Genomic DNA, 16,557 nt, shown 5'->3' with positions numbered 1-16,557 from the left:
TTAATGCCAGAAACCCCTATCGTTATGTCATCATCTATGGACCAAAGCCAGCAAAACAACTGATAATACCGAGAGCATGATAAAACTTTGGCACACTCCCAGTAAGAATACCGGTTATCCCTTCTAGATCTTCTGTGAAAGTAGGTAGAGGGTTGCTGTTAAGAGTGCTTTCATCGTAAATATGGCCGTATTCGAGCAGGGGACAAAATCTAGGGGGGGCGTCGTGATCTTCAAGAAAAAGCGCCATTCGTTGAGATTTGTACACCTCCCACGCGGAGCTTTTCCAGTGTTCTCCTAGCAACAGCACCATATTCTCGTCGCTATCTTCGCCGGTTTTGATCAGTCGCCGGATCGGATACGCTACATCAGGAGCATAACTCAGAGCTTCGATTTCCGTTGGGAAATAGAGGACGAGTCGATTCGCCAGAGCCCGAGCTTCCTCAGAGTCCCTGTAGACACCTCGCAAAGCTCCCGGCGCACTCCGAGCCTGGTCAATTCACTTTCGATAGCGGAAGCCAGCCCGGGATCCTTGGTATCCCATGTCGTAGGTAGCACGAGAGGAGTGCGCGAGGTGACGTAGGAACATTGGTTCATATTTCTAGTTGGCGACGAAAAGGCGACCAGCAACATTCGAACGATTGTTTCGGCTTCTTCGGCAGTGGTGGGTATGTCGACGATTTTGAACGGTCCCTCGATATGGACGTAATCGGTATTGGTATTCCACAGAAACAAGAGATCAACATCTTCGACATGACCAGATCCGGATTGCAAGTCGAGATGGCGGACATCGAAGTACCAGTGGGTTGGAGAATTGTATTTGCTGTATTCAAGGCCATTGAACCTCTCTACGAGTTCGAAGACATTTGAAGAAGTCATGCTTAGAGCGCTGTGCGATTTTGTGCTTTCGGATGACGCAGAGTAAGTACTGTCGCGAGCGTCGTACTCTTCTGGATTCCCGAGGAGCGAGACCGAGTCATCCGAGTTGTTATTGCTGTACATAACCCCGACGGTGTCTGCTCCGTCGTCACCCTCTGCGGGTTCGCCCACGGGATGGCCACGGTCGATCCCGTCGTCATCGTCGTCCATTCGTCCACCGTCCATGCCACCGTCCATGTTGCAACGAATGATATGAGAGATGAATGTGGGTTAAGAAGAGCAGTATTGTCGATGGAATGGTATTACCAATTGAATGTGATGGAGTGATGGGATTGGGAGTGGGAAGAAGTTCAGAGACCAGCAGCTAGATAGGTGGTAATCTCGTCTGAGCGAATGGGGAAGTCGCTGTGTTGGTTTGCAATGACGAACACTGCCTCAGACCACAAAGTGCGCCTTCTCCCCAAGACCATGCAGGCTCTGGTGAACATATAGTGGAAGTTCAACACCGTTTGCGGTAACCCAGAGAGCTATTAGCCTCGTCAAAACTGACGTTGTATATTTCTTAATAACGTAGCAGAGAACCTCAGGCGGTGCCAGGCAAGTGTACACAGCTGAGATTAAGTGTGTGTCTGACGTATATGAAGCTTTAGAATAGAATGACAGATTCGTGGAGTGCCACTTTTTCTTTGATTAAGCCTGGCAGCTCGTGGCAGCCAAATACCGCTTGAAGTGGCTCAGAGAGCTATAAGGCTTGCCAAAACTGGCATTTACGATATTCGATTACATACCAGTGGAGCTCAAGCGGTGCCAGCCAAGTGTACACAGGCACAGAAAGAGCGGGCACCTCAGAGATGGGAAACTTTCATGAGATCCCAGACAGCGTCATTCTAGACCAATCCAGCTTGTTGCACAGCCGGCTCCGAGTAACTTGATGGCCCCATGCGCTTCAATCTCGTTGTACCGTCCTTGGACATCTCCGAACTCTCCATCAATAGGTAGTCCGCAATTGCCATGCTTGCCCCAACCCCAGGCGATGACTTTGCCACTGGTCGTTGTCGCAAGGACATGTTCGCTCCCAATAGCGACCTGTTCAAGTCTAGGAAGGCTTTCTGGCGGGGTGATTCGGGTACGTTTGCCCCAAGTGTGAAGGTTTCCACTTTGGTCCAAGACGAGAATCGAGCTCCATGTCGCTCCTACCTGTTTCCAGCGAGGAGCGATTGCTGGTGCGGCTGAAACGAGGTTACTTTTGTCAGGGCCGAGGACTAGGTGCTCTCCGGACTCAGGCGCACCCAGAATATAAGTGAATTCTCTTCCGCAGACGGCGTGAACGGCTCTAAAGGGGACTGGGATCTTTCGGGGCTTCCAGCTATCTTCTCTTGGTTCGCCAAGCTGGCCATTGCGACCTTTACCCCAGCCGTAGACCTCGCCATTAGAAAGGACCGTGACAAAATGGTTCATACTTCCGTGGATATCGACTGGGCGTGAGTTTGAGTCACCCCAGGAATCGGTAGGTTTGAGCACTTCCTTCCATTGATCTGAGCTGACGATATCAAGTCCCTGTCCAAGTTCTCCTCGACTACCAGTTCCGGTTGTTAGAATCGCATAGCCAGTGTCTCTGCGGACGATTGCCGCTGACGCCTCCCAAGAAGCGGCGCACATGACAACATCATCAAGACAATGTTGAAAACCAACAACGAAGTTCCTGCCTTTCTCCGAGGTTTGATGCGGTATTGGTCCACAGCGAGAGCCGGTGTTCTCTCCCACTGCTTTCACCAGCCCATTGGACAGTTGAATTAATGTGTGATTGCCACCTCCAACAATCTGGGTAACACTGATCGAATCCAAGCCTTCGGCCGATTTTTGAAACGCACAAGACGTGGGGTTTGATATATCATCGTTGTGGCTCAAGCCGAGCTGATAGGATCCATTTGACCCGAAGGAATAGAGCGTCATGATCTGTATTTCTATTGCTTGAACTGACGTAGTATTCTAGAAGCCATGCTACACGAGGTACATGTGTATGCTTCTCTCACACTCTGAGGCATTTGATGGAATTCAAAAAGTCTGCATGAAAAATGATGAAAGTCTGAAGACTGGCGATGGCTGAAAAGCGAGACTCACCACGTGACGACGCTAGCCGACAAATCGAGCTAGCCAACGCCAAGCGCCCACCACGATTTCGCACCTCCAACCACGAGAATTTCCAACGACATCGCGAACTCCTCCACGACACCCTCGCATTCTCACAGCACGCATCTTGCAGCCCGCCAAGATGTCGACTACCCAGGCACGTACCCCGACGCTTTTCAATTTGGCTGGATCCAGGGCGTCACCAAGTTCCTGAGAACATCACGAACAGCGAAGCCCTGGACCATCAACCTGAAAGCAACCCCGAATCAAAGAAGAGAATCTAACGGAGAGCAGAGTGTCCAATGCTTCGGCAAGAAAAAGACCGCAACTGGTGAGCTATCGCGACTCCAAATTCCATTTATCGATCGCGCAAAATCGCTAACGCACTTCACCAGCCGTGGCACACTGCAAGGTACATTCGAATCCTCTTTTCACGACCCTCGAATCCGATCCTGCGAGATAGCGATACTGATACCTCTGCAAACAGTCCGGCAAAGGCCTGATCAAGGTCAACGGCAAGCCGCTCTCGCTCGTCCAGCCCGAAATCCTGCGCTTCAAGGTCTACGAGCCCGTCCTCATCCTCGGCGTTGACAAGTTCGGTGCGTTCTGGGAATCCCCAACTATCGAGCAAAAGGACAATACTGATAGAAAATACAGCGGACGTTGACATCCGCGTTCGCGTCTCCGGCGGTGGACACACTTCGCAGATCTACGCCATCCGACAGGCCATTGCCAAGTCAATCGTACGTCCCACTACCTTCGAGGCAACCGCACCCGAGCAACTCCGGGATCTGACGACTAATGTCTTGACGTTTGATTTAGATCGCCTACTACCAAAAATACATCGACGAGCACTCCAAGAACCAGCTCAAGCAAGCCCTCGTCCAATACGACCGCACCCTCCTCGTCGCCGACAACAGGCGCTGCGAGCCCAAGAAGTTCGGCGGCCCCGGTGCGCGTGCCAGATACCAGAAATCGTACCGGTAGAGGATTCGTTGTTGCGTTGGGGATGGATTGTCCGGGGCTCTAGATTGGTTGGGTCGGATCGTGGCTGCGGTTATGGCTCAGCGTTTCTCCGGCATGATCACGGCGATATGGACTGCGGCTTTGTGTGATTCATAAAAATGGGAAATAACAATTCTAGTTGTGAACACACACAATTACAGCGGAGACGAAAGTGAGGTCGTGACGCTCGATGATGGGCTGATTCCGGCACGAAGTGCGTAATCCGAGATGGCTGGCAAAGATAGCGATGACAGAGAAACAGCTGGTGGCATAGACAGACACACTGAGCTCATGATACTGGATTTGATGGCCCTGATGGAAGCTCAAGGTATCGGTATTAGGTAAAATCGGTCGTCCCTGCAGCACCGGTCCATGCGGAAATATACACCAGACCACGCTGAAACTCAAGAAGTCCACAAACCCACCCAGCAACCCTCCAATCATTCCGCCTCTCCAACCATCCTAACCATCACAAAGAGTTCCTGCACCCCCTTCCCCTCCTCGAACGTCTAAACCCCCTCGCCCGACAACCCCATGCCGCCAAAAGCTAACAAAACCGCCGTCAACTCGCAAACCCTACGCGCACGTAAGCAAAGCTGCGAAACGACCAAAGCGGGCAGACGCAGTCAAGCTCAGCCATCAGTACCATTGCTGCGGAACGCGGCGCAAAGGTCAGCATAGTGATGCGTGAGGTCCAGCACATGCTGCGGCAGGCTGGTGCCCTGGATGATGCTGCGGATTTTGACGCCGCCTTCTTCCTCGATGAGGCGGCGGATGGTGTAGAGTAAAGATGGCGAAAACTGTTAAAACCCGCACATTAGCATTTCCTATACATGGAGAAGGCGGGTTAAGAGCGTACTTCTGAGTACCACCGATACTGCCAGGTTACGAGTCGTAGGAGGGCAGAGCACGTCTCCCGCACGTTTATCCTGATCTCGCTGAGGTTGAGGACGCCCTTCATGGCTTTCGGGCTGAACTTGATCTGCAGGCAGCTCTGGTACGCCTCCACCGCCTCGTCGGTGTGGTGGAGCCGCTCTGCCAGCTCGCCTAGAATCTCCCACTCTTCGGCGGATTTCTTGTAGAGGAGCTGCTGTTGTCTGTACTGCGCCATCTCGGTGCGCCAGATGGTGTAGACGCGAAGGTCCTCATAGAGCACCATGAAGAGGTTGTCCAGCCAACGCTCGCAGAGGCGCTTGTTTTGGAATTGGGTGTAGTTTGAGGATTGGGCTTGGTCGGGCTTAGGGGTGGTGTTAGTGGATAATAATGTATGGGAGGCGGTACGAGAAAAGGAGTGGAAGTCAACGTAAAAAGATTTGGGGGTCGTGTTCTTGCGTTCTTTTACGATAAACGGCGGGGGAGTTGCTGGCAAGAAAAAGTCGGGACCTACTTCGTCGCTGCCAGCTTTTACCTCTTCGGAGGTAATGGTGTGGCCGGGTTTTTCGATTGCGTCACCTTCTAGGGATGACTCGCCGTTGGGCGTGTTTGAGGTAGGTGAACCTATCTCGGTTTCGCCGTGACCATTCGTCTTGGGACTAGGAGAGCGTAATGCAGTGGTGCTGGCATTACGGGAGCCTGGTTGGTGTGTGATGGTTTGCTTTTCGTGTCGGTATTCCTCCTCCATGACGAACACCTGGCTGCGAATTCGTAACAGTTGGTCCCATCCAATCTTCTTCGTGATCTCGGTTAGTAGAATGTAGGCTTTTAAGAAGGTGCCCTTGAAACCAGCAGCATGGAGCTTTCGTAGTGTGGGGTGCACAAGCTCAATGCTGTCCGCGTTGCTGTCGTCAATCTCATCGCATATCGTCTCGGGCATCGCAGGTAGGAAAACTTTTAGTGGCTCAGGCATCCGTGGCGCGTCTTTGTCCTGGTAAGTGAACATCGGGCAGGAGTTGAGGGTCAGTAGTGCGAGGTCCCACTGCTCCATGGTCACATAGATCTCAGCAAGACGTGCCCAGGTGCCAAACTCGCTCGGAGCAGAAACCACGCTCCGTTTCGCGATTTCAAGAGCGAGGTCGCCACGCCCCTTCTTGTTGCAAAACTCGGCTTGACAGTCTAGTAGCGAATAATCCATGGGTAGGTCCTGAATCGTCTCGTGCAGAAGCTGGACAGCTTTGACTTCTTCATCTGCGGCAATGTAGACTCGGGCGAGCAATGAGGAGATTTCGGGGTCTCGAGTTCGCAATTTCTCGAATAGATTGATTCCAGAGGCGTATCTTCCGGTAGTATTGATATATTCGAGCAGTCCGGTGGTCAGGTGGTTAGAAACAAGATTGGGGACTTGTATCTCAGGATCTGAACCCAGTTGCCAACCTAGATATTTGTGAGAAAAGGTCCAATGCTCGGACGCAATTGCAAGTACCTTGGAAAAATAATCTCTCGGCCGCGTCCAAGAACTTGTGCTCGCTTTCGGTGCTGGTAATCGGGTTGAATCTCCGCACGCCCACGATCTTCTTTATCGTATCGCCGGATCCATCGTCCGCATAAGAATATGCGCGAAGAACACTGCAGAGGTAGGTTTCCAGCCACAAATCATCCGTGGCTACGCGCTTGTCTCCCCGCTCATCAATGCAATAGCTTTCCACTGTTCCGGGTATTGCCACCTGTACCCGCATGTCCAGACGCGAAAAGGCATTGTAGCAGCTGACAAGTCAGCGGTCTGCGATTCAACGAGTGGAGTAATCCTACCAGTATAGCCCAGATATCACCTTATTCGTCTTGTCGTGAGGGGAGTATGTGAGCGTATTTATGTAGGCGGCCAAGCTGGCTGATGAGGACGCATCGATGCCCGTAACATGGTGGTATACGCCAATCTGCAGAGGGTTATTTGCTGTGCCGGGGCGAAGTCGAGGACTCTCGGTGGAGGTGGGGTGGGATGGTAAGGTGGTGAATGTACCTGCTTGGTCGACTGTTTCGATTGCTTGACGAGATGGACGAGATCTGGAGGGCCTAGTTCCCGCAGCGTCTGCAATGTTTCGGCGCGGGCCTCTACGGCAGTATGAAGCTCTTCCTCGAAAATTCTAGGGCGGGTGTGCCGTCAGCAATCTGGCCTCGAGACGCAAGCTGAAGGCTGTCTGCCCATCGAGCCAGGACATGGACAATGGAGCATTGCAAGAGTGTTTTGGGGTCCAACGCGCATTGATGTAACGAAGAAGACTTTGTAGGAAGATCTGAGGCAGGAGAGGCCCAATATGGCCTCTTTTAAGCAATGCGGACATACTCAGGAACAGATGGAGCGATGACCATGCTTGCCGTGGAGCGCAAGACGCGCTAGACTGGCGCAGTGCAGAGACGTGATGCACGGAAGATCAGGACAGGCGTGGAAGTACAGCACGCTGGGTTCATGGAGGAGTGGTCGTCGGCGGAGGTGCAGCAGACATGCTTGCCATAATGCAATTCGAGACGACAGCGGCGCTAGTGCAACGGCTGCTTGTCGGCCTCTCCTCCGCGTTGCCCAGCTGCGACGCGACTGCTGGGCTCTGAGACTTCATTCACGCCTGGCTGCTTCTGCTGCTTCTGCTGCTTCGGCTGCTTCTGCTCTCCACCCACATAAACCTCTCCTGGCGTCTCTCCCTTGGATGCCGTCCTCTCCTTTGTCACCGCTCTGATCAGCGTGGAGCTCTACACGCTCCTCTACAGCCCCTCCCAACATGGTACGTGGAAGCTTGGATTCATGCGCCGGCCCACCTCCACATCTTGCCAGGTAGGCTAATATATGCTGTGCACAGTCCGCGTTCAAAGCCTTGAACGTCGAGTCAGACAACGAGTCTGAGGACGAGGTCGACGATACCAAAGAAATCCAGATCGAAGATGCCTTGAAGCTCTACCAGACAGCTCTGAAGTATCACTCCGAAGGCCCGCCGTCTTACGACAAGGCTTCCGAGGCCTACCAAGTCCTCTTTGCCTCCGAAATATTCAAATATGCAGAGTCCCTGTCCGAGTTCCGGCGCCATGAACTCTACGGCGACAAGTTGGAGTTTGACAACATTCTTCAAGATGACTTTGAGGCGGGGCCTGTACAGCTACCTGGCGCATCAGACGGCGCCCCCAATACCCTGCCCCAAATCCTACATCTCTCTTATAAGAACTATGGCCAGTTTCTGCTCGAATCGATGCAGCATCGCCTGCAGCAGGCCCACACGGAACCGGGACACTCAGAAACGGATGCCGTTGCAATACGCCGGAGTACCGAGGGCCCGTTGCGGTACTTCGCCGAAGCTCTGGACAAGGACGATGCCGATTTGGACTTGTGGTCACGAATATCCTCTGTAGCGGCCCTCGTAGGAAGCAGTCGCATTACCCGCTTTTGCTTGGAAGCTGTGTTAGATGGGGATGACGAGGGCCTTGAGAGCATCCTCCGGCTGCCAGGACTGGAGGAAGGCTTTGCAGGCCATGAGTTGAAAGAAGTAAGGCCTGTTGTCTCTTGCTATACCAGCATTCATTAACGTCGTCTAGCTAGCGGAGAAATTGGAAGACGATCTCTCGCTAATGCAGGCTCCTCTATCGTCTATGAAGAGGAAGAAGTTATCTAAACTGCTCAAAAGCCGACTCAACCCATACTCCTTTGCCCCTCTGCCGTCTGAGGTCTCTAAGCTTAACTCCTCTGAAATATCTGGCCGTACTCCGAAACAATATGCCTTGAGCCCCGCCAAAAGGGATTGGACCGCAGTAGGAGAGGTCATACTACATCAACACATGGCAGAGCAAAGCGGGTATGAAGACCTTGGACCTGGATCAGGCATTCAGATCAGTCTTCCACCAGATCCAGCTCGCGAACATCACACTTCACAGCCAGGGAGCGCCCATGCTCCTCTAAATATAGACCATACTGCACAATCAAATCCGTCCACATCTGGAGACGACAAACCAACAGACGACATGGTGCAAATCGAGGGTGCAAATCCCGCAGACGACTTTTTGGTTCCAGACCGAGAAGGGTTAAAGCAACGTGACGTCGGAGCAACTGAGGATGTCACCATGGCTGAAGTTGACGCGGACACAACGGAGAAAGAGAAGGAAACTGAGGCAACCGCTGCTCCCGAGATTTCCTCTGCACCATCTCGTAAACGCTCTACTGATTCCGCCGACCTTCCCGAAACGGCCGATGGCGGTAGAGTGCGTAGTAAGAGAATTCGCGCCCGAGAGTCCATCGTAGAGGGCCCAGGAGGAGACGATGCAGAAATGGCCAAGCAAGCAGAGGACATGCTTGCTGCCTTTCACAGGTCAGACGATGTGACCTTTGGTACTTGGATCAAGCATCTTGAGAAGCTCGGCATCGCAGGTCTTATACCGCCAAAGCAACTGAGGGCCTTATACATTGATTCGCAGCCCGACACACCCATCGACTCCGTCGATAGTACTAGCAAAGCAGTGTGCGATATGTTTTTCGTCATGAAATACAGTCCTTCGAAAACAGCTGCTGTTCTACTTAGCGGTGAAACGGTAGACTTGGGTGGAATGTCACGAGAAGCGGGTCTGAACGCGTTTCTAGGATATGCCAAATCTGGAGGGTCTCTCAGCTGTACGAAGCCATTCCTGGGAGATGAGGGACTATCGCAATTTGCAGACACAGTGAACTCCCACTGGTTGAGTATGAAAGAGGTTGCGTTCGCGTGGCTTGAGACCTTACTGCTACCTGGATCTGCGGCCGTAGCAGGGGTCTCCGGAGACGTCAAGGAATCCACTTATATGCATTTTCGGTGGACTGACGACTTAAAGCGACATGTTGTTCAAGTCATTGTTATCCTAGACGAGTACATATACCAACGTCTACAACATCAGATCTTCGAGCTGAACTCCGAGCAACTTGAACATCGGACAGCAGGGTTCTCACAGGATTTTGAGGACAAAGATACCGCTACATTAGAGATGGCGCAAACACTCTTCGAACTCCATCTAGACATCTACTCTTTGATTCGGCATCCCAATAGCGGCGTTGATGAGGGAACACAAACAATTCAGAAAGACCGCCTGGAGCGATGGGCATTAATGGCTCGAGACGTTGTAACGATGCGATCAACTGTCCGTCAAGCGGGCGACCTCGACCAGCTTGAACTGAGGCATATCTGGGCTTCTGCATTCCATATCAGTGTTTGCGAAGATGTGCCACCAGAACATATCCTCAATTGTATGGATGATCTGAAGAGGATTTTCAAGTCAATCGGCGAGCCGACAATTCAGATTCAGAACAATGCCGTCATGCCTGAACTGTCCGTCGCCGCTGTGGACCGAGAACTGGCTAAGATCAGCATGAAGGGCTTCTTCTTGAAGGTTTTCAACCACGACGAGAAGGATCCTGTGGCCGTCATAGAGAGCTTAGAACCGATCCTGGAACCTCTGGACAATATGCAGCTGGACGTTGAGCCTATCGCTAATGGCAACGACCGTAGCCAAGACGATGGTAGTAGCAATGCAACATTCGACGAAGACTCCGCTTCGCATGATGTCCAGGTGACGAACCCACTGCGAGAAATGAGGAAGTTCCTCGACACTGCCAACGTTTCTCTTCGTCTTTCACTTTGGCAACGGCTTCGAGAAGCTTACGAAGCTATTGAATATCCACCAAAGGTTGTCTCTTGCTACTTGCGAAGCGTCGAAGTCATAACCAAGGAGTTCTGCTCGCCAACCTACCAGGACGCGCAAACCTCAGATCGCTATTTCCTGCTCCTTAGCAGTCTGCGCATCATCGATGAATTGTTGATCAAAATCTTGCAATTGGTCAAAGGCGACGATACGGCATTCGACTGCATAGACTATGAACACTTGCAAACATCGATGAAAGCGATCACTCAATTTCTCGAGATCATGACGGCAGCCAACGTCTACGAAGACCTAGTGCGCGTCCAACATATACCGACACCAAAGTACGATGGATCGCAGAATGCTTTGAAGTACAATGCAGTGTTAAGGAAGGTGCATGACATGCAAATGCGTGCATGGATTCTTCAGTACTCCCTCTTCAAAGAGGGAATCGTCCAAAACGCCGGGGTCTTCCCTACACCCGATGAAGACAAGTACATGTTCCTTCGTGGTGTACATTACACTACCGGGCTGCGAGGTTTCTGCCATGCCGCAGGTCGCACGTTCCTTAGGCTTGTAAAAGACGAAATTGTGCGATTTAGTGATTCCACCGATGGGGTATTCCCCGATATCGACATTGAGCTGTCACAAGTTTTGTACGATTTGTATGGTTTGAACACTTTCACGGATCCTTCCCAACTCATTGATTTTGATTCAAAACCGGAAGTACTAGAGAGGAAGACGGCAACTCAGCTTCTGGCATTCCTCATGTCGCAGTCGCGGAAGATGAACACAAAGGACTTGCCGAAGAGCGAGCTCAAGGTCGCCATTGATAAGGTGCATGGAGCACTTGGCCGGCCAAAAGCGAATGATGACATGGCGATGAATCGTAAGATTCTCAATTCGTTCATCAAGTCCCCCATCAACCCAATCGATCTATTCAGATGTCTCGAAGGCGTTGGCACGCTATCCGTCAAACTCATCACTCCGGGCCGTGCCATTGCAGCCTCGAAAGGCTGGTACTACGTTATGGGTTCCATCTCTCTCGATAAATTCCGGACTCAGAAACGCATAGCCGCAGGGCCAACCGAGGATATCAATATTGCTGCAGCCTTTTTCATGCAAGATCTTGAATACTCGACGGACCGATGGGAAACGTGGTATCGTCTGGCACAGGCGTACGATTTACAGCTGGAGGAAGCCGTGTCGTGGACTGCGGAGAAGTTAAACAGCAACAGTCTCGAGATTTTGAACTTTCAACGGCATGCTATACACGCCTACACGATGGCAGTCGCATGCGCAGTACGGGATGCCGACTCTTCCCCGCAGACTATCGCGAAGGTTTCACAGATGTATGAGGACTTTGGCAACAGAATCTATTCCTCTTCGAGGGAGCCATTCAGTATGCATGCGTTCAACCTTCGCGAAACGGAGCAGAAGTACTTCAGTGTACAAACTATCTTCCAAGGAGAACCATTCTCTCCTATGCGGCCATTTTCGGCTTGGAAATTAGCCAGCGTGCTGTTCAAGAGGGCCATTGCGGGCAATCCGAACAAGTGGCTGAACCACTATATGCTAGGAAAATGCCTCTGGAAGATGCACTGTGCCGACGTGATTACTCGAGGCAACAGCAAGGTTCCCAATTATGGAGAGGTGGTGAACGCCATCGTACGAGCAATCGACGTGCTGCCAAAGAAGGACAATCGCCGCGAACCAATACTGGAGCCTCACTACAAGCTGGTGTCAATAGTCTACAAGTTGGTTCATCAAAAGGAGATTGAGCCTGAGCTTGGGAGTGAGATTCTGGAGAACACTTCGTACGCGAAGAACATCCCAGCATGTACCGACCTAGACGAATGGGAACACTACATTCTCCAAGTTCTCAAGGCTCTGCGTAGCGCAGACAAAGCGGGCTGGCATCATCGCATGACTGCCCGCGCCGCACATGTCATCTACGACGACTCTGCGGAAGACTATCCCGTCGCTCTAGGTGCTAAATCCGAATTCACGGCGCAGATGTTTACAAAGACAATGGCCGTGCAGGTTTGGAAACCAGAGAACGAACGCCCAGGCCGCCATTTCGTCTACACAACTCGCTACACGCGCTTCTTCGTGCGCCTCCTCGTTCAGACCGGCGACCGCGCCAACCTCGAAACCCTCGCCCGACGCATCCGCAAAAAACCCCACGAGTTCTTCGAGCACGCAAAGCTCTGGGGCGAGCTTTGCCTCGCGTACCTGAAACTTCTCCGCCGCATGGGCAAAGTCCCAGAGGGCCACGAAGACGCTGTCTTCAAGTCTCTCAATCACGATGATTTCACAGCCCGCAGCACGCGTCTGGATCAATGGTGCCACGCAAATCCAACCCACCCCATCGTTGAGGTCCTCCGCGAGGTCATCGAGCTTAAGAAACTCAACAACGGTCTCATGAAAGCCCTCCTCATTGACGACCTCATCGGCGACGCGTATGCTCTGCTATACGCGCAGGTTGGGCCGAATCTGGAACCGCCTCAGCCGCCTGTACCGCAACACCAGGCCCCGGCGAATATGATGAACCTCTCGAGCCTGATGAATATGCAGACAGATGGCTCCTCAGACTCGAAACCGACATTCCATACTCACGGCATGCCACCGCAGCAGGAACAGCAAGCGCCCCGCCCACGCGCTAAAGGCGTTGGTCGTAGAGAGTTGCAGAAGAAGGCGGAGGCGGCGGTGCTGAGGCCGCCCGCGCCTGCGGTGCCGATGCCGATTCGCAGTCCGCCGACCAGTGCGCGAACATCCCTCGCTGACCTCGTTACCATGGGTCTTGTTCCTGGCTCCGGCTCCGGCCAGTCCTCTGACAACACGACACCCAATTTGACTGTGCCAGTCCTTCCGAGCAATGCGCCCCCTGAGAACCGGCTGCAGGTCCCGCTTTCTGCGGCTGCGAGCTTGAAAGGAGAGGGGTTAGGAGCGGGTGGGAGTGCGCCGGTGAGTGTGCCGGGGTCTGTGCATGATAGCGCGGATGATGAAAGCGAGTTGAGCGAATTGGCGGAGGAGGAGGGAGAAGAGGATGAGAAGGCCAAGGGCGTCTTCCCGAATCTAGCTGCCAAGGGAAAGACAGTGGGGGATTGGAGTGGTGGGAAGAGTGCTGATGTGGAGGAGACAGAGGTGTGAGGGTGATGTGGCATACTTTGTTCTGCATAGTGTTGAAGTGGAGAAGCATGCTTCTTGTTGGTTTTGTTATGCATTTCCTGCGCTTTAATGGGATGTTTGGGGGAGTGTGGGATTGCATAAGGGGCGTATAGGAGGCGTTAGACTACAGTGTCTTGCGTGTAGGTCGATACCAACTCCCACACGAACGACACTAGTGCACTTTCAGTAGAAATGCACAACTGCTTGCGTTATAAGAGGCCTCCCAGAGCCTTGACTTGATATTCGAATCAGCATAGCGAAAAACTTGAATCTAGGAGATCCATTATCCATTTTCACCTAAGAGTCATTCCAGACCCCCTTGCAACATCTCCCTCTCTATCTCTGCCAAGGCCTTTTCGCCATCCCTTGCGTTTGATATTCCTTCCGTCTGTCACACTTGCACTTGAAGCATGGCCAAGACTTGCTGCATCAGGCCTGCCTGTCGCTTGTAACGATGTCGAATATGATGCCGTCCGGTTCATGGTCGATGCTAAAAGGGCACGGAGGGCTTTATTAGGGCTTGTTGTACGGGATATGACTGTGAATTTTCATAGGGACGACAGGGAAACGCCACGTGATGTGACTTTGGAGCCTATTAAAGTAACGTTAGTCTAGACGCTACAGGCTAGTCGCTGCTGTGGTTGATTTGTCCATCGTGCTGTCTGTGGACGACTAGAGTGGAATCTGTGTGTGATATACAGCCATTCAGGCTGACCTTCAACTGCGTGTCTCCACACTTTGTGGATACTGCAGAGTACTCCTGGACTATTCGTGGGCTGGAAATGTGAATGCCCAGTGCGGCCAGTTTACGAGCTCCTCCACCGCCCACGCCGCCCCTAACCTAACACCCACGTCCGTCGGGCACAACGAACCTCGCAAACCTCGCAGGGGCAGCTCAAGGACATCAACAAAATGGCATCTCACGACTCGATGAACTTCGACCCCGCGCTCGAGAACAACGACGACAGCCAGGACGACGACAGCGAGCCGTCGCCCAACAACACCGCCCATGGCGACGCTCCGCCGCCCGACCTCGACGTGCCTATCCCCGTCGAGGGCTCCTCGTATACGGTACGTGACGCGTAGGGGTTCTTGTGAAGAGGCACGTATCTAACGGATCGGTGCTTAGGACTGGGAGGCCCTTCGATATGCCATCAATGCGTGGGCGCTGAGGGATAAGTTCAAGACGCGGATCCATAAGAAGGTACGGTCGCATCTCACTAGCTTTTCCATCTTCTCCATCTATCAAGCTGCATCTATCGTGCTTCATCTCCAATCTTCATCACTGCAACTACCACAGCCATCACTAATACAGACCCCCCAGGACTCCACCCGCGCCGTCTACCACTGCAAATACGAAAAAAGAACCAAGCCGCCCTGCACCTGGCGCATCCGCGCCAACGTCTCGCGCCCCTCCTCCTCCACCCCCTCGCAACACCCCCCCTCGGTCGTCGTCACCGTCGTGCAGCCCTTCCACACCTGCAACCCCGACGAGCACGTCGAGGACGACAAGTACTGGCGCCGCGGCGTGCAGTTCACACAGCGCTGGGTGCGCGACTCGCTCGCGCGCTGCGGCTTCCAGGTCTCGGTCGACACGGCGCCGGCCGAGATCGTGCAGGTGATCAAAGAGCGCTTCGGCGAGGACATTGAGGAGAAGCTGGCGAAGAAGGCCAAGACGAGCCTGCTGGTCATGCGCGGCGACATCCAGCCGCCGGCGCGCGGGAAGACGCAGCGCGCGCCGGGGGTCAACCGCGGCGGGCGGCCGAGCAAGGCCATGCTGGAGGAGCGGAAGCGCGTCGCCGAGGCCGAGGCTCACATGCAGCGGCGGCGCGCGATGGAGCGGGAGCGGCGCGAGCGCGAGGGCTTGCCGCCGCTGAACGACCACGAGCTCATGCTGTTTGTGGAGGGCGAGGGGCATGGCCAGTCGCAGGCGCAGGGCGCCATGGCCCTGGCGATGCAGGCGCAGCAGAACCCGGCCGTCGTCACGGGCGGCGAGGACTTTGTGTTTGAGTCTGGCGAGCGGATCTTGGGCCCCGTGCAGCAGTATCTGGTGGATGAGGCGAGGGCGGGCACGACGGAAACGGAGCCGGCGCCGGCGTTCCATTCGCATTCGATTCCGGGTGGCGCGAGGGCTGTGGTGCCGATGCTGGCGAGTGGGAGCTCGAGGCCGTGTGAGACGTGCTCGGGGACCGGCGTGGTGAGTGTGCCTGGAAGGGCCGGTGGCAGGAGCCAGGAGGACGACGAGCTGAATGTGTTGAAAAATCAGGTGACGATGCTGGCGAAGCAGATCTCGTTGATGCAGAACCGGAGAGAGAGGGCTGGCTGATGTCGTGTGGAGGGGCTCGGGGGGGCCCAAGGTACGATCGAACGGTAGGCTGCTTCACGACCTGCCATGGCTTGTGGTGGAGGGTAGGATCCTATAACGTAATTAGAGGTACATCCTTCCTGGGTAGAGATACTATGAGGTCTCCTGGACGAAGGGGTGAGGTCTCGGTTGCTGCGGAAGCCGTAGAATAGTTAATAAGAGGGAGTACTTTGATTTTGATTTTAATATTTCCTCGAGGCGTCACGGCATAGCCGCATGTAAGCCGTTAAAGGACCACTAATCTCACACCTATATCTGATCTTCAGTCATGACCTCTAAGTGGGAAATAATTCCATTTCATCAGTGAAAGACCAAAACTTTGCGTACGTCGGAGTTTTCCCACCAAAAGTCACCCTAAACACTTAACTACACAACCATGAAGCAAGCTTTCGGCGTAGAAATTAGTGCAAATTGAAAGGTATTTATATTAGCTATCTAAATAGACACGGGTAGCTATATGCCGGAATATTGAAGAGAAGAAACTCTGGGGCAAG

At 53.2% G+C, this 16,557-nt stretch overlaps 6 protein-coding genes across 6 annotated transcripts; 3 read left to right on the top strand and 3 right to left on the bottom strand.

Annotated features, from left to right (window-relative positions):
• Nucleotides 1–378: 378 nt before the first annotated feature.
• On the bottom strand, nucleotides 379–1,113 carry BDZ99DRAFT_515331 (uncharacterized protein; the record flags this gene model as incomplete). Its single annotated transcript, XM_033724959.1, has 1 exon — nucleotides 379–1,113. The coding sequence occupies one exon, from the start codon at nucleotides 1,111–1,113 to the stop codon at nucleotides 379–381; it is 735 nt and encodes a 244-aa protein (XP_033581507.1).
• A 322-nt stretch (nucleotides 1,114–1,435) lies between these two features.
• BDZ99DRAFT_179998 (RCC1/BLIP-II) lies at nucleotides 1,436–2,939 on the bottom strand. Its single transcript, XM_033713044.1, has one exon. The coding sequence runs from the start codon at nucleotides 2,827–2,829 to the stop codon at nucleotides 1,759–1,761; it is 1,071 nt and encodes a 356-aa protein (XP_033581506.1). The 5' UTR covers nucleotides 2,830–2,939; the 3' UTR covers nucleotides 1,436–1,758.
• A 189-nt stretch (nucleotides 2,940–3,128) lies between these two features.
• BDZ99DRAFT_407800 (ribosomal protein S9) lies at nucleotides 3,129–4,423 on the top strand. The gene is made up of 6 exons (XM_033716492.1): nucleotides 3,129–3,163; nucleotides 3,301–3,337; nucleotides 3,402–3,418; nucleotides 3,494–3,605; nucleotides 3,664–3,749; nucleotides 3,829–4,423. The coding sequence occupies exons 1-6, from the start codon at nucleotides 3,149–3,151 to the stop codon at nucleotides 3,991–3,993; spliced, it is 432 nt and encodes a 143-aa protein (XP_033581505.1). The 5' UTR covers nucleotides 3,129–3,148; the 3' UTR covers nucleotides 3,994–4,423.
• Nucleotides 4,424–4,643: 220 nt separating this feature from the next.
• On the bottom strand, nucleotides 4,644–7,365 carry BDZ99DRAFT_566524 (chaps-domain-containing protein; the record flags this gene model as incomplete). Its single annotated transcript, XM_033727591.1, has 6 exons — nucleotides 7,229–7,365; nucleotides 6,905–7,028; nucleotides 6,697–6,821; nucleotides 6,371–6,651; nucleotides 4,871–6,321; nucleotides 4,644–4,811 (listed from the first exon to the last, which is right to left on the bottom strand). The coding sequence occupies exons 1-6, from the start codon at nucleotides 7,252–7,254 to the stop codon at nucleotides 4,644–4,646; spliced, it is 2,175 nt and encodes a 724-aa protein (XP_033581504.1). The 5' UTR covers nucleotides 7,255–7,365.
• A 293-nt stretch (nucleotides 7,366–7,658) lies between these two features.
• BDZ99DRAFT_471954 (uncharacterized protein) lies at nucleotides 7,659–13,680 on the top strand (the record flags this gene model as incomplete). Its single annotated transcript, XM_033721752.1, has 3 exons — nucleotides 7,659–7,661; nucleotides 7,737–8,414; nucleotides 8,464–13,680. The coding sequence occupies 3 exons, from the start codon at nucleotides 7,659–7,661 to the stop codon at nucleotides 13,678–13,680; spliced, it is 5,898 nt and encodes a 1,965-aa protein (XP_033581503.1).
• Nucleotides 13,681–14,620: 940 nt separating this feature from the next.
• Nucleotides 14,621–16,229, top strand: BDZ99DRAFT_458560 (uncharacterized protein). Its single transcript, XM_033718943.1, has 3 exons — nucleotides 14,621–14,769; nucleotides 14,828–14,902; nucleotides 15,023–16,229. Exons 1-3 carry the CDS (start codon nucleotides 14,629–14,631, stop codon nucleotides 16,022–16,024), a joined length of 1,218 nt encoding a protein of 405 aa, XP_033581502.1. The 5' UTR covers nucleotides 14,621–14,628; the 3' UTR covers nucleotides 16,025–16,229.
• Nucleotides 16,230–16,557: the final 328 nt, after the last annotated feature.

This window comes from Mytilinidion resinicola (genome assembly GCF_010093595.1).
Source record: "Mytilinidion resinicola strain CBS 304.34 unplaced genomic scaffold BDZ99scaffold_3, whole genome shotgun sequence".
Classification (NCBI taxonomy): domain Eukaryota; kingdom Fungi; phylum Ascomycota; class Dothideomycetes; order Mytilinidiales; family Mytilinidiaceae; genus Mytilinidion; species Mytilinidion resinicola.
Note: the sequence above shows the minus strand (reverse complement) of the source record. Positions and strands in the feature narration are given on the sequence as shown.

What these genes read in the sequence shown, in the direction of transcription:
- BDZ99DRAFT_179998 (XM_033713044.1), bottom strand. Translation starts at nt 2,829, where the DNA reads ATGACGCTCTATTCCTTCGGGTCAAATGGATCCTATCAGCTCGGCTTG.
- BDZ99DRAFT_407800 (XM_033716492.1), top strand. An exon ending in CCTCGGCGTTGACAAGTTCG is followed by an intron (nt 3,606 to 3,663) that starts GTGCGTTCTGGG and finishes TAGAAAATACAG; the next exon opens with CGGACGTTGACATCCGCGTT. An exon ending in AGGCCATTGCCAAGTCAATC is followed by an intron (nt 3,750 to 3,828) that starts GTACGTCCCACT and finishes CGTTTGATTTAG; the next exon opens with ATCGCCTACTACCAAAAATA.
- BDZ99DRAFT_458560 (XM_033718943.1), top strand. Translation starts at nt 14,629, where the DNA reads ATGAACTTCGACCCCGCGCTCGAGAACAACGACGACAGCCAGGACGAC. An exon ending in TCGAGGGCTCCTCGTATACG is followed by an intron (nt 14,770 to 14,827) that starts GTACGTGACGCG and finishes ATCGGTGCTTAG; the next exon opens with GACTGGGAGGCCCTTCGATA. An exon ending in AGACGCGGATCCATAAGAAG is followed by an intron (nt 14,903 to 15,022) that starts GTACGGTCGCAT and finishes CAGACCCCCCAG; the next exon opens with GACTCCACCCGCGCCGTCTA.